The sequence below is a fragment of the Diadema antillarum genome, unplaced genomic scaffold (genome assembly GCF_040938485.1).
Source record: "Diadema antillarum isolate AM-2024a unplaced genomic scaffold, OU_Dant_1.0 scf00000231, whole genome shotgun sequence".
In the NCBI taxonomy this organism is placed as follows: domain Eukaryota; kingdom Metazoa; phylum Echinodermata; class Echinoidea; order Diadematoida; family Diadematidae; genus Diadema; species Diadema antillarum.
In genome coordinates, this window is record NW_027271120.1 from 712,501 (window position 1) to 728,956 (window position 16,456).

The window sequence follows — 16,456 nt, forward strand, 5'->3', positions numbered from 1 at the left end:
CGGACTAAAACCGGACTGTAGATGGAGTATGTAGATAACTGTAGATAAATAAACAGACAACAAAATGACATAGATTTATAATCGATGGCAAATGCATTGTATGATTGAAGCACAATAATAATGATTTTTTAAAAGTCCTATAGTGAATTTGTTAAGCTTATTATTTATCTTCCTCTTGAAATCTTGATTTATTCTATTAGGAAGAGCTAAATCTATACCACTAAATTAAAGTGGTTTTCTGGTGATGGTGAACTTTATAGTAGATGTGGCGTGACCTCTCTCACAGCCTTTTCACACTATGTCTGAATTTGCCTTTGTTTTCAATTGATAAACTTGACATTGATTGTCAAGCAACATGTTAGTGATAAAATAGCTCAAAAGAAAGAAAAATCTTGGTGTTCGGTGATGGTTGAATACCTTAGTCCTACACCCTTGATTTCATGTTGTGTCATCAGCTTTAGCTACATCATAGAAAAAAAAATTGAAAGAGCAATTTTACCTCTTTTTTTTTCTTTTGACAGAATACGATAAGAATATTGTCATGTGTTTCTTTTTTTCCATTTTCTTGTTAGTTTCATGTCTTAGAATCTAAAAAAAAAAAAAAAAAAAAATAGCTTTTCAAACCAGTAGAAGAATTAACAAATAATTTTTGAGGGGGACTTGTTGATCATCTTTGGGAGATTTAGCGAAAAAGCCAATACAGTTGAGAATACCGTGCTTCCAAACTTTTAAAACCATATTCCGTATTCAAAGCATTTCCATCTTTAGCATCTAGCTAGCTGCTTGAAGTTGTATTTCCATGACTGATCAGTGCTCCATATGTATACCTATCCATCATCTTTGTCCTAACTTCTCTGATTGAAAAAAAAAAATAATCCTGTCGGCTGCCAGTGACTTGTACCAGCGCTTGTGTCATATTCAGTTCATTAGAGACCAAAATCGACAATCATCACCATCACATGCCGTCCTTTCATCTGGATCTATAGCTTGAAAAAAGTAGCCAGTCCTTCATGACACCTGTCGAAAAAAAAATCACAATTGAATCTTTTCACAGAGTTCTTCCTTTGGAGGGTTTTTCTTGTGCGTAGGATAATCTCCCTCATGAGACTTCGCCGGCGCCGGAGCCGAAGCCGAAAGGGTAAAACCAAAGTGGGGAGAAAAACGAAAAGGAAAAGCTGCTGCCGTGCATATTGACTAACCTTTTTCACTTGAAAGCCTGGGGAAGGAGCCTAAGCATGAAAGCCCTCCCGTGCATTGTGGGAGGAACACTAACCTGAATCCTCCTCTTACCTGACCTCTGACCTCCGTCCCCGTTGACCTGCGATTCCTTGTTACGTGATGTATGTATGTATGCTTGCACTGCACTGCTTTTTGGATGATCTCTCTTTTTTTTTTCCATTTTATTATTAAAGTCTGTCATAACTCTGTTTTCACATCTGATTTTGAAAGAGATTCTTTGATTTTTCTGTTTTCATTTAGTATTTCATGTCTTGATTTCTTATCCAGTTTGTTTCATGCAGATGTTGATATGTTTTGTACGTGTAATACAAATGTTTGGATCGTCATTTCCTTGATTATGTTTAGAACAATCATATTCAGTTGTAACAAGTATTTTGGTATTATCTCTCATAGTATCCACATTTCCTTGGTCTCGTGCAAATGTTGAAGAAGAAAAAAAAGAGATCAGTGTCATCACAGGTGCAAAGAGTGTGTGAAAGAAAAAAAATACCCTGTTTTCTCAGAATATACCCTTTTACAAATTGACCTCTTCAAGAACATTGATTATAACGTCATCAAAGAACATAGCGGTTTTCAGTCTTGTTTATCACACATCTGTGCTGCTGTTTTAATATGGAGAACACATTTATTTGCAAGATCGCTAGCAGCCAAACAATGACACGACACAGTCGGTCTCTGTATGGTGCACGCGGCAATTCACTCGTAATCTATCGTGGGAGTGAAGTTAAACTTACGCAAATCATGATGCAGTCGCAGTCGATTATCGCCCACATATTTGACCCAAGTTGACCCTGTGTGTATGAGAGATAATGCTAATAAGATCTCTTGGTAGTACTTTTCAACATCATTCATCTCTTACTTTTGATATTCCCTATTAACCTGTTTTTGAATGATAATCAGTAATTTTGAGGAAAAAAAGATAAACACTTTACCTGATATTTTGTATTGAGATTTATGGTTATGTATTTTTCTAAAAGTGGTGAATGTGCATATTTTGCCACTTTGAGTGAAGAGGATAATAATGATATGATCTTGGAGGTGGAAACTTGTGTTTTCCGGTGAATGCATCCGTCGAGGTAAAGGCAATGCAATCTTTCACCTTGCAGGTATTTTTAAATTTCCGCCTTTGCGAATCAAAAGGCAGCGAGATCAGGATGACTGACAGGAGGCATTTCTGAAGATCAGTACGAAAATCTGATTGGGAATTTTGATCTACCTTGTATCTCCCCTCAAATCATATCTTGTTATATCTCATCACTCAAGTGTCCACATTTTGTATGACGGATTGACATTTGACATTGTTGCTTGATCACCTAATGACGCGATGATGATTGTCCATTCCGAAACTTTTTTTTTCTCCTTTGCAGTTTCAGTTTTTTGTAATCACTTTTGATCAGTGCTTTCATCTCACATACATTACATGTTTTTTTTTTTACTTTTGCTGTACTACACATTCAGAATTATTCATAACCAAACTTATATCCAGTGTATAATAATCATTATCTATCTTGTTTTTTGTGGGTTTTTTTTTTTGGGGGGGGGGGGGGGGGAGGGGTATCAATTTGGGTACCTTCTGCAGAAATTCATCTGGTTATTGTCACTGTGCTTACAGAATAGGGGGAAAATAGCAGCATTCATCATGTTGTATCCTATCAATTATCTGACACATGATATCCTATGCTACCATTGCAAGCATAATGCTTGCAATTATGCCCAATCATTCATGATTATGTCAATGACACACCCAGATTTGAATGACGTACATCACTGATAAATGTTCTAACACACACTGATTATAAAAGGTCAAAGTTCTCAATATTAAGGATGTGCAATAATTAACCCACTGTATCCTGCCATATTATGCATAGCCACTAATTTAAATCTCTGCCAAAATCACTTTAAAGTTCTTTGCAGCCTTAATCATCTGAGCTTGCAAGGAGGAAAAATGAATACTAACATGGCTTTTTAAATGTTAATGAGATGTGCAGATTTTGGAAATGAGCAAATTACGTTCCATTGTGAAAGTGCTTCATTTGTAAGCAGAGCATCATATGTTTTTATTTTTTTTTAAAGAGGTCTACAAAAAACTGACAAAATAGACAGCAGATTTGCATCCATATACATCATTTGCCACATTGAAAGAAAAATGTCTCCATAACCCTTCATTTAGTGCAGTGTGATTGGCAGAAGGTTATTGCAAGAAACCATTTGAAACTAACTCCTTCTGCCAGACACAAAACATATTTTTCACCTTGACCACTATGAGCAAGAAAAATATGTTTGTGTGCGTGTGTGTGTGTGGTTGCTGTTGTTATGGGTGTTAATAACAAGGTATTAACTCATCAGTACAATTAATCCGTCTTCATACATTCTGTTGCTTGCCAGTGTTTTTACTCAACAAACGTTCACCAACACTCTGTTGCTTGCAACTAATACATAAATGGATAAAATGTTGTGATACACTAAAAAGAAAACAAGAAGCGGATGTTGCACTATCATGGGATGCTTGGGTACGGGTATGGAAGTGCAACTTATGGTATGGACAACATGCTGGAATATGATGCATTTCTAACAGTAGGGAGCATTCATGCACGGTGTTTTTAATCAATTTTCTGCTTCGAATCGAATTATACGCTGTACTGTAAAAGTGGATATTTTCACGCGAGTAATATTTCTTGCTTGGCTGGGTAAGATGAATTTTGCGTGTTTGTAATTCCGTAGAATCAAGACATTTCATAGTGGTACTATTACAAGCTGAAATATTTGTGTGCTTTTATTTTTGCAGGAGCATTTGGTTGCATGAACTGCACAAAAATTTCCACTTTTACAATAGTTATGAGATCACAATGTTTGGGTGCACGGTGGTTCAAGTATGCTGGCAACTAGTTGCTGAGATAAAGATCAAAGTTGAATGAATATTAAAGATGTTTCCGAATGTAACTCTTGCTAGAGATTGAAACTGTAAAATAGATTGTAGATATTCGTCCTTTCCTACTTTCAATAATCTAGTAGAGAAGGAATCTAACAAAGACACATGCTGAAGGTTTGCGAAAGAATTCTGCTTTAAGAAGCTTTGGTGGCAGAAAAAAAAAACACACATAATGTGCTTAGATCAGTCATGGTAAGGTTTTAGTTCGTAGTCATTGTTTATTCCTTATCAATTTAATGATTTATCATATCATCACATCCTAAATAGAAAAAAATAATTAACTATGAAGGTCTTACATTCCAACGTGTTATGGCAATTCAGTCATTTCTGCATACCGTGTCGTCCCTTTTGCATCCATCTTATGTCATGTTTCTATTTTGCTTTAGGCGTAGTTTTCGCAAAGTAACAGTCCCTGAACAAGTATTACAGGATCAACTCTGTATACCCACTTGGCAATGTAGTTTCTACCTTTCTCTAATACTCAAAGATGATGCATGTAGCTCTCCAATGTGTCCATGGAGAAAAGATGTGTCAAGCACTTTGGCACAAGTTATTCAGCATGCCCTTTATTTGAAGACAGAAGTAGAATTGATATTGCAACTTGCATTCATTTTTAAATATTTATACAAAATATGTCTTCCAGCATGTGGCTTTTTGTTTAAATGTATGGGGTAATTGAATGCAAAGCTGATTAAGTAGAGTGAATGTTATGCATGCCTGGTTTAAATAAGGCAATTGTATCATTTTCTTTTCAAAACCAGCATCGTGCTTTTGAATTGAATGCTTAAGTATGAAGGCATAGCCATTTGTTGCCATAGAAACTGGTTGTAAACAACCTCACCTGGCCCTAATATTTGTAAACATGCTCACTATTGTTGCTAACAATGCTTGCACCTGGTTCCAACCCAAGCTATAACAAAAGACTGTCATCATCACTTGTTATTGTATGTCTATGGCATGGAGGAAATCTACATCACAGTATTTAGAATATGGCTAACTACTAGTTTACAGCTGCAGAAAAATATCCAACGAACAAAATTATTAGCCATGAAATACTTGCACTTTCCTGTTGTTTTGTTTTTGCTAGTATTTCTTCCATCCAGCTGAGCTTGTAAAGTCAAGTCCTTCAGATAAATTGCATGCAACAAATGAATGGACAGGTGTCTTATTTGCATAATGAAGTGGAATTGCCTTGGGAACAGGTGTGAAGGATTTGACATACACTGTGGCATGCATTTGGAATAACAACAAATTAAAGCAGTATCTGCATGAGAGTTAATTACAAGCTTGAGACTTGGATGTGAATGCTAAAACAAGTAGACATTAGGCGTTTTCACATCAGCCCAATGTTTCGAAATAGCGTGCTATTTTCTGACTTGGGAAATGAACCCGATCACGAAATAGCGCGCTATTTGATAATGTGAACACAAATTAGCATGCTAATTGTATCGCTCTGATAGAGAAAATTTCTCGAGTCCAACTCGGGAAATTTCTGAAATAGCGAGATAGTAGCGCGCTATTTGATAATGTGAAACGACTCGAGATATTAGCGCGATGCATCCCATCATGCCTAGCATGTGTGACCCGATCGATCGAGGCAAACTGCACACAAATCATGAGGAATTTTTGAGAGGGCACACACATTACTGATGCTGTTTGCACATACTCAGCTGTCGATTTAGCTCGAAAAATATTCCGTCTAATTCTCTTCGGGCTGATGTGAATAAGAAATTAAATAGCGCGCTAATTCGCAATTGCGAAAAATATCTCGAGCTTGGATTTTTATCGGGCTGATGTGGAAATGCCTAATGCCTCCTCCTGGATTTTACGATCATGGAAAACAGCTGTTTTGTGCATGTACATGTGCAGAACACTATTTTTATGCCTAATTGCATCATCTTAGCATTCTCAAATTAGCAAATTGGCAAATGGCAAAGCTCATATTTAACCTTGAAGAATGATGAATTTAATACCTCAAGAGTCTGGGAAATACCCCTAGTTTGAGGGGGGAAGTGTCGCAAGAAGTTTTGTGTTAAGTTTGCGGTCACACTTGCAAAACTTCGAGATCTTGAAGACCGCAATCTTTTAACCTCATGATCTTTTGTCAATGTTATTGCGGCTGTTGATGCCTGCTGCGTGCTAGTGATTCAGCTCTTGCATGCTGAGTTCTTGCCTTCTGGTTTCTCCATTGCTTGTGCATTTTCTCCAGAATGCCCAGATCACATCTCAGACATGTTCCAGCTTCACTTTTTTTTTTTTTAAGTATGGCTTGTTCCTTTATTGGTGAAGAACATTTTCCAGTAACTTTACAGTGAGATCAGGGATAATTTGGTAGAGCATTCTGTGCATATCATGCCATTTACTCTGAAATAGTTCTTATTCATAATGGACTCGAAATATCTAGTCGTAGACACATGGTGTAACATGTATGGCATATGAAATTGCAGATACCCTTGCATTCTAAAGCCATTCACCGTATATTGTCAAGCTAACCATAGCCCTGATTGTATAGAAAGTGGTCAAAAAGCTTGCTTGCATTAAAGGGAAATGTAAGATTGAAAATGAACTCCTTTTCGATTGAGTCGCCTGAAGTTGGTAAATCTGGGAGTAAAGATGCGCGCATCACTTGTGCACTCAAACATTTGCCCTGCACACTTTTCATCTCTCAAACTCTTTATTAAAACACAGATTTTCCCCACATTTGTGTCAAAATAAACCGGAGGATGGCACAACCTAGATAAACAACTGCCATAGAATTATTGTTGGTGCCATCCTTGTTGATTGCATTTTGATATTCCTGATCCATGTCTTGAAAGTCCTATGCATGCCCTGCATACTTTTCCAAGCTTTTTGTGCCCCACATTTGCCAAGGTTCTAGGTGGTTTAAAAGAAGGGAAAAATTCAGCCCTTGAAATCCTACAATATTACAAATCGCATGGTGTTATTGTGACATTTGTGGTCTCAATATCAACTAACATAGTGACAGAGAATTCTTAGTGTGCTTGAAGATAAAGAATTGTGACTAGTTACAGACTTGTTTTACCACCAGAAATGAATAGAACTACTGACTATCCAGTTTGCTGACGTAAATGAATCTGTATGCATGCCTGCAGTACAAAAGTTTGTTTGTTTGTTGATTTTTTTTTCTTGACAAGTTGGTTTGCCCAAGGCTTCCCATAGCACAGGAAGAACTTGAGCAACAACTGTGCGGAATAGTTTATTACTAGGTCTTCAGGCCAAAAATGCCCACTGTTGTGTATGAGTACTTGTGAAGCAGACTATGTCCAAAAAATTCCGGTCAGCAGTTGGATGTCAGGTGATCAGGTCATGTGATTGGCCGCCACATGATAGATGGAGACCGATCCACTGCATTTTGTGAAAATTTAGGCAATTGGCAGGTAGCTTTTTCAGCATTTCATCATTGATAGTCATTTAGAGAGCGCTATAGCTGTTTGGGTCTTTGATAGACCCTTCCTGCCCTGAGAAATCAGATTATATTTCACAAACTGTTGACTGTCAGTCCGTCTCAAATTGAATAGGTCTCTCAAAGTTTGCAAAGCAACAGTTTGTTCATTGAGGGAGAGATTTTTTTATCATTTTGCTTGCCTACAGAAGATTAGCAGCTATATATATTTTAGTGTTTTTTTTTCCCCATGAGACAAAAAAAAAGCTACAGAGATCATTGAAAATTGTGATTTTGATACAGCAAAGAGAGAAAATGTCTTCACCTGTTGGCATGACAACCATATCAAGAGAAGCTTACCACTATTAGATTTGGTGTGATAGGAAGTTTTGGGATGCTGCAGGAGAAACTTTGCAGCTGACCAAAATGAATGTGCAACATCTACCTATAGACCAGCAACCATGGGCCAGTGGATTGTGGAGTATGCCCTGACAGACAGCATTGCCAATTTGCGACTTGGGCTACTGACATATTTTCACACATGAGCAACAGTTTGTGTGACTTGAGTAACAGTTTGTGTGACGAGGGTTACTGTTCAAACAGGTGGCAGTCGGCATGATTAAACAGATTGGTGACTTCAGTATAAGAGCTTGCTTAGACTTGTTGTCTGCTGCTTGTTTGGGCACCTACAACTGTAAATGGATAGCTTTAGATATGCATGGTGGAACTTTTTTTGATGCTCTTTTAATGTGAATGTGTTAATTTTCTTTCTCAGTTTTCAGCTAAATCAGTCTGCTTTTGTTACTTCTTCTTTCTTTTGGCTTGCTTGGGATAGAAAATTTTGCTGCAAAAATTATATGATTTACCAATGCCTAGAATCCAGCTTTGCACAATACTGAGAATCTTGCTGCATTCATTTCAAATTTTGATCATGTGTGGATTGTGTTTGCTTTTTTTTTTAATGCATTGAGTTCCTCATTTGGAGTGTTTTGGAATGTTTGGTCCATAATGCCATAACTATCAACTCACAGTGCTGCAGTGTGTGATTTGGAATGTCTTACAAAACAGAGATTAACTAGAAAAGCACTCGGGAGAGTGCAGACCTCCGCCGAGCAGCTCATTTCCACCCGCACACAAGCTGAAAATCGCCCTTATTTCCCATATATGATGATACAAAAGAGTTCTCTTATCTCGTCATCAGCTTTTGCCTGCTCTGCACCTTGAGCATGCGCACAGTGTGCTTATGCAAACCTCAAATACTTACAGCTTGAACTCCCTCATTTGTTGGCCCAAAATTGCCCCCCCCCCCCAAAAAAAAAAAAAAAAGAATCCTTCTAAAATTCATAAAAATTCCCAGATCTAAATCCATTCAAATTTCTTTCTTTTTTTATAGTTATTTTGCATACAGACAAACAAATCAATGCCAACAAAAACATAATCTCCTTGGTGGAGGTAATAATCTGTTGCACGCTAATCTATTAGGTCAACTAATAGAATGCAAATCACTGCACGCATTGTATAACCGATTAAGCTTTGCATTTCATAGCAGTCATGCATATTCTCTGATTCTTAGTTTACAGATGAAAAGACTGGTTTATTTGTTAAAATTCTGTCCAAATTTGTGTCAATACCCCTGGTAACTTACTAGATTGGATGAGACCCAAGTCAACTTCAGTTTGGAGTGTTTAATGTCCAAGAAAATGATGGCATACTGAAATTGATTCAGAATATGATTGGCATAAATATTTTACATTTACCGCTCCCTTTACAAAGAGGAAAGATAATTTGTACATTACAGCATGTAAATGTGAATACATCATTATATACATGTATGTATTGCAGTATATATCCCTTCACAAGAGAAAAAAAATATCAGTTGAGGCGGCAGAATATGTATTAGCAGCCGAATCGTATTCCTGAGATGATTTAAATTCATTGTATCCTGCTAGTTAGTGCTTTCGTGTACACTCTGTCAGTATAGACATATTGTTCAAATATTTTATTGAGCTATGCAATGTATTCTTCTCTCTCTTTTTGCCTCCCTTGTTCTGCAACCCTTATATCCCACTCTTGATTTGTGCCATTCCACAATCATGTCATGCGGAATCTTATGATTTTGATCACGTTGCGTTTGTCAACATGATATGATTTTGCACATCAATGTCGTAATGTGGGTTTTTTTTTCTTTGTGTTTGTTTTCTGTTCATTTTACCATCTCTGCTGGAAATTGGGTGCTATTTTGTTTCGTTCTCTTTTGTTTCACTTGCCAACCCACCGCCTGCTTTTCCATGGGCAGCCCCCCAATCCGATGCTGTAGGCAGTCCCGACCCCACCCATGAAAACCCATGTCCAAGCAAGCCCCCTGACCCCACCCCATCTGCCAGTGATCCCCCACCCTCACAGTCTGCCACACCTGCTTCTCCCACTCTTCCAGCTGACCAGCCGGACCAAAGAGTGGACCCCGCCGCTTCCGAGTCTGCCCCGCTCCCGGTGACGGACTCTGATTCCCCGCCCTCTGCAACCCGTTCCTCTTCTTCCAATTCTCTCGCTTCCAACCCCACCCCGACCCACGTCCCCTCCCCGTCCGGTAGTAGCGAACAACACCCCGCCCCGGCCCCGGCCCCGGCCTCAGGCCCGGCCCCACAACCCGAAGCATGTCACAAAAAGTCATCGTCCGTCCCTCGGTTTCGTCTTCTGGTTGAATCTGTGGTCGCAAGTATCTTGCGTGAGTGGTTTTCTGTCTTCTCATCCCATGTTTTTTTTTCTTGGTGTAGTTCGCATGAATTTTCAAGTAGTGATAAGAATCAATGTGTCATTACTTTCTGTCCAATTGTTATCAACATAGATATGCATGATGCAGTACTTTTTCTCGCCATCTTTCAATGTAGTGATGTTTAGATTATAAGATTGTATATTTATATTTAATGTTTGCATGAGTAGTTTTGTTTTTGTCTTCTATCTTTATAAAAAAAAATGTTCAAGTTTGCAGTGGCAATAGGGCAGTGATGGCTTAGGACAATAGATTAATTTCAAGATGAGTGAAGTTTGTTTGTTTGTTTTTTTTTTTTTTTAAGGAACAATGGAAATTCTTTCCGGGTACAATGTACCATATTGTTCAAACTTTATCATAGTTCCATAAGTTTGATAAATATATCGCAATGTGTAGCTTTGGATATCAGCTTATAAAAAGCAGAATCATGGTTGGAAATGGCAAATTTCATTACAACTATGTATCTTGAGGTACATATATCACAGGAAACTGGATACCAAACTTGAATACCGTAAAAGTGGAAATTTTCGCAGTGTTGAAAATTTTGCGCATTTCGCGCAAATGGAAACTAGCGCAAAAATAAAAGCACACGAATATTTTTGCTTACCATATGTTCCTGTACTTGATATCTTTATTCCGCGGAATAAAAAACATGCGAAACTCTTCTTACTAGGCCAAACATAAAAAATTAGTCTCGCGAAAATATCCACTTTTACAGTAGGTCAGTTGAAGTTTGGGTCATCTCATTCAGAAGTTGGCTTCTCAGATGTGTTATGAATAGTACGGTAGATAATCTAGTGAGATCTCTTCAGAGGGTCCATAGAAAGAAAGAGAGCACTTATTGGCAATATACATAATATATACAATGTATATTTAGTTTTAAAAAAGAAAAACAAATCAGATGTGTGAATTGTTCTCTCAGCTGTATTGACATGTGCTACCAAAATTCACAAGTGCAGTAGGGTTCCTGATTGGTTCTGACCTATATCTTTGCATATGTGCAGTGTTTTTGCATTTCTCGTAATTGCTTGAGGTGTTCCTTCAAATGGCCAGAATAGCTTGAGAACTACAGAAGCGCATTACTTTAATGGCGTGCTGTGTACGAATAGATCACCGCATCTTATTTAGCCTGTTCCAAAAATAAAAAAGAACCACCCAAGGCAAAACAAAACAAAATGTGTGCAAGGCACAGGACTTGGAATATTATGAGCAGCATTAGTTGGCCCAAATTTTAGTTAAGAGAGGACAAATATAGTACAGACTTCTTGGTCATCATTGCATCGGCAGTATTTTCATTTAAATCTACACTGTATGTCTTGCTCCAGAGATTTTAAAAACACACCCTACTTATCTTTATCAAATTTGTTCATAACCATATTGACTTGTCACTATTAAAGTGTAATGGTTTCTTGTAAGGGAGTGGACAGTGTGTAATTAAGACTTCCTATGCACCAAAATATACTACACCGTATATCCTTTTTGATGTCATAGTTTTTCTTGTGTAGGAAAATATGGATTTCACAGTTTTTGTAATCAGTGTAGGTATCTCGTATATCTTCATTTTATTATTACTTTGCAAGTTCTGCTTTGAACTTGAACACAGTAGACTTATACGTAACTTTTTATGGCATTGCTCTGCAATAGAGATGTCTGTTTGAGTGGCATACTTTGAATTCTGTTTTCTGATGCCATCAAAATCTTTGGAGGTTGCAACCATTAAGGCTGTTTTAAATGTCACTGTACCGCTCAGACGTGAATTCACAAACCCTTTCATGAAACAGCTGGAATGCTAGACTTTTGAGTTGGGAGTCCTGTGCATGAAATACTCTATGATTCAGACACCATATCCAATACTGTGGTGTCTGAAAGGCAAGCAACAGATTGTATGAAGACACATACACTTGTACACCCCAATTTACACACATACACACATAAAAATATGCATACATACATATAGTACAAACTCTATGCATCAATGTGTTTTGCTAGAATTGTACACCAGAGGTTTCATCCAATGGTCATAGGGATTTTATTTGATCTTTGAAAACCCAGAACAATGGACTAAAAACTGACCTGGTAACGCACAAACATGTTTTAGTATTGAAAGCTTGCAGTTTTTATCTCTGCTACCTTTTGTAATCAGATACATGTACACTGTATGTAGCATAGGTGCAATGAAGTTTTAAAAAGTTTGTGATGCTACAATAAGGTATCATGCATTTAGGTAGTGATATGTGACCCGCTACAACAAAAAGGTCCTAAAGTCGCGCACGGTCGAAGCCGTGAAAATCGAGTTTGAAGTCAGAGCATTAAAATTGGTCAAAACTTACGATTTTCTGATTTTGATATATTATTGGAGTCTAACATGTCTTCTATCATCTGTCGAAATTTTGAAGCAAAATGATCAAAGGAAAGATTAAAAAATAGCGTTTTTCTGAGCCATGTTTTTTGGAGTTTCAACGAAGCAGAAACTGGTTCGAAAATTTGGATTGAGCGCCACAGATAGGTTCCGCCCCTAACAACGACCAGAGTGATCTCATTGGTCAGTTTGCTGCTTGCTGCTAACCGAAGCGTGAAGCTCGCACACTGCCCAGTCGTCTGGTGCGTGCGCTATGCTCAGCCGCTTCTCACATCCTGGTCACTGATTGGTTGGTGAGGAGACCGCCGACGCTGATGTGCTTGAATGAACTCTTCGGGGGTTGCTAGGGCTTACCTTCTATTGTCCAGAGGTGAAAACTGACTTGCGTGTCCCTTGATCGCGATTGCGTCGAAAGGAAGACTTTTAGGGCGCTTTTCTCAGAACAGTGATTTTCCAGACGTCTTGACATGCTCTCTTTTAAACATCGATATCTCCGCAGCCGATTATTTTTATAAAATGTGTTGTATACCAATTTAAAGCAGAAAGATTAGGGGATTATATCATGCAATTTTCAAGTAATTGACCTCGCCCGACTTTAGGATCATTTTGTTGTAGCGGGTCACATATATTGTTCAAATCACTATGAATCCAACACTGCTATTTTGATTAAGAGTGTACTCATACATGTGTATGTTACAGAATTTCACATACAAAACTTACAAAATGAACATTTGGGAAATGTATCTCCCACCTGACATTGTTTTTTTCTCCCCCAAGCTGCCCACAGGTATCTAATATGATGTATTGTATGTTCAATTTGTCTTGATGGCAACATTGTGGAACGGTAATGTTGGTTATATATTTTCATCTTCATCCATAATCTCTACCAGGTGGTCTTTGTCAATATTTCATGTTCTGAATCACAAATATGGTACACCCAAGGATTGGTCCATTTCTCCATCTTTCTTTCCTTTTTTTTTTTCTGTCAGGTATTTCTGTCCCTTCACATCATGTATTTATTCACACGTACATACACACATCATTTTTTGTGTGCTTAGCCTCCTGTACCCGGTGTTTTGTATACAGATCGCAGTGAGGGATCTTTCACTCGCTCGCGTAGCTCCAGCATGTCCAGCCTGGAGAAGGAGACTAGGGAAGGGGTGCAGATTCTCACGTTTGCTGAATCGTATACAAGAAAGGAAGGTGGGCAGTCTAGTTTTCTTTCCTTTAGTTTCTATGATTGTCTCATTTTTGGTCTCCCCCCCCCCCCCCCCATCTCTTTCTCTCTTTCTGTCTTGTCGCCCTTCTAAATCTTGAATATTTGCTTATATCCGTTGTGCATTCTTTCTCTGCTCCCATTTCTGTACATGTCTACACCAAAGTTGAGGAATTCTACTTCCCTGTTATTAGCCTTTAAGGTAATAAGTCGGTGAACTGTCAATGTCCAGTTTATGATCATATTACATGTATGAGGGAAATATGTTTATGATGTACACCCTCAATACCTGGATTGGATATATTTTGGTGTGCAAAGATCTTCAGGATTTCGTAGGATGCAAGCCGCAAAGCTTTGGCTCCTCTTTCTCGATTGATACATCCTCCATATCTTGATCCCTTTCCTCCTCCTCCAGTTCTGCTTTTCCTTCTTCCTTCTCTTCCTCTTCTTCTTTCTCTTTGTTCTCTTCCTCATCTACCTTTCCTCTCTTCATTTTCTCCTCCTCCTCCTCCTCCTACTCCTCTTCCTCCTCCCTCCATTTCGTTATCTTCCTCATCATCCTTTTTTTCATTTGTCACCTTTCATTGTCCGTTTGACAGCCCTAAGCCACAAACCTATTCTGAACATTGCTGAAAAGGCAGAAGATGGCAGTTGGGTGAAGTTCATGATGTGAAAGCAAGTGTTTCATGAGAAAGCAAAAAGATATTGTCCATTTCTGAATTCCTGTTTGATATTGCTTCATTGTTCGTTTGTGGGGTTTTTTTTTCTCCGGAAGGGAATCATTTAACATACCAATTCTCACATTTTTACCCTCAGAATCTGTGACTTGTCCATGTCTATGGGTTGGAACCACCCTGGGTTCCGTGCTGGGCATTGTCGTCAACCTCCCACCTCCTGGGGAGCAAAGACTATCACAACCGGTCATTGTCACGCCTAGTGGTGAGTAGTGGTGGGCTGACTTCACCAAACTGGAATCGTGAGTCAAGCTTTCATGGCATGGCTTCATTTGGCAATTTATTGATCGGTTTGGGCGGGTTTGTGCATTTGAGCAAAATATACAAACTTGGCACGCCGTCAACTAAGTTGGGCGTGGGTAGAGTTAAAAAAATACAATACAACAAGATACATCAGCAATATTCGTGATGTATCTAAGTAAGCAGAGTTGCTATATGTTGTTGGTAAGAGGATACCAGACTGCACTTTTGTTCACTATAACAATTAAAAATTCATAGCTTTGGAATGGATTGTGTGATTTTTCTCAAGCAAGTCTGAAATGCGCTATTTAAAAATCAGCTATTATTCATTTATTATCATAATTTATTTGTCATGGCAGGCACTGTCTTTAGGCTGAAGGGCTGCATTCTGTGCATAGCCTTCCTGGACTGCAACGGGCTGCAGGTACCACCGGCCAGCGAGGTCTGGAGGGACCCCAACAAGGAACCTCGGGACGGCCGGGACAAAAGTAAGTCCCGATCCCGATTCCAATGTACATCATCTCAAACTGTTCTGTCTATGACCCTTGCCATACTCTGATCAACCCATGCATTGTTGTTGTTTTTTGCTCTACCAGCTAGCACAAATATGCAGAACTTAATGCTTGTGAGATTACGTAATCATTTTTTTTTTTTTTTTTGGGGGGGGGGGTCTAACAATGACTGTCATGTTCAACTGAAGTGTCACAGTGTGATACTTCTGTGAGTCAATAAACATGCTCTGTAGTGTATTCCAGTTCAGTGGGTAATGAGGAACTATCTCTGATGTACTTATGTACATGTAACATCCAACTAATAATCTTTAATAGTGTACATGAATCAGGTGGATTACATCACTTGAAGGAGGTTTTTTTCCTCTCAAGATTCAGTGGGAAACGTAATCCTGATATTAAAGTGCATTCAGTAAATATTAAAGTAACAACTTTAATTGAAATGATAATGCAGTAATGTTAACATGGACTTACAGATCCAGGATAGCATCTTTGGTATTGCCAACATTCTTCCATATGAAGGCCTTTGCTACTATTATTAACTGAGCATTGTAAGAAGCCCATTTTGGTCAGGAGGGGTGTAGTGGGCTAAACATCTCATCCAAAGATGAACACTCCAGGTTGGATTTGACCTAGAATATCTTGCTGTATAATCCAGATTCCTATCTGCTACACCACATTGGAAGTAAAATAATAGTAATAATAATAATCATGAAATAAATTACAAAATATGTTAGATGCAACCATGACAACATTTCATGAGCAGATTATTTCTTTCATCTAATTTCAAATTGCAGATATATATATAGATATTTTAAAATACCAGAAAGTGTGCTAGTGGAAAAATGAGAATAAGAAAATGGGATTCCATCAGGATTCGAACCCAATACAAACTTCCAGACGCTAGCCCGGTGCTCTACCGACTGAGCTATAGAAAGCCCTATTACAGTGTTCATCCCAGAAACCCTTAATTCTCAATGCTCGAATAGTAAGAAGCTACAGCAGTGTGTGGTATGTGTGACACACCCGCACACACTTCAACCTGACACATGTAAAA

At 38.3% G+C, this 16,456-nt stretch overlaps 1 protein-coding gene across 1 annotated transcript in view; it reads left to right on the plus strand.

Moving 5' to 3' along the window:
- Positions 1–16,456, plus strand: part of LOC139724823 (syntaxin-binding protein 5-like) — a 91,130-nt gene that overhangs the window by 64,533 nt on the left and 10,141 nt on the right. The window contains exons 17-19 of the mRNA XM_071635948.1: positions 13,787–13,903; positions 14,733–14,855; positions 15,250–15,378. Of these exons, the coding sequence (XP_071492049.1) occupies positions 13,787–13,903; positions 14,733–14,855; positions 15,250–15,378 (369 nt within the window). The remainder of the gene's footprint in view (positions 1–13,786; positions 13,904–14,732; positions 14,856–15,249; positions 15,379–16,456) is intronic.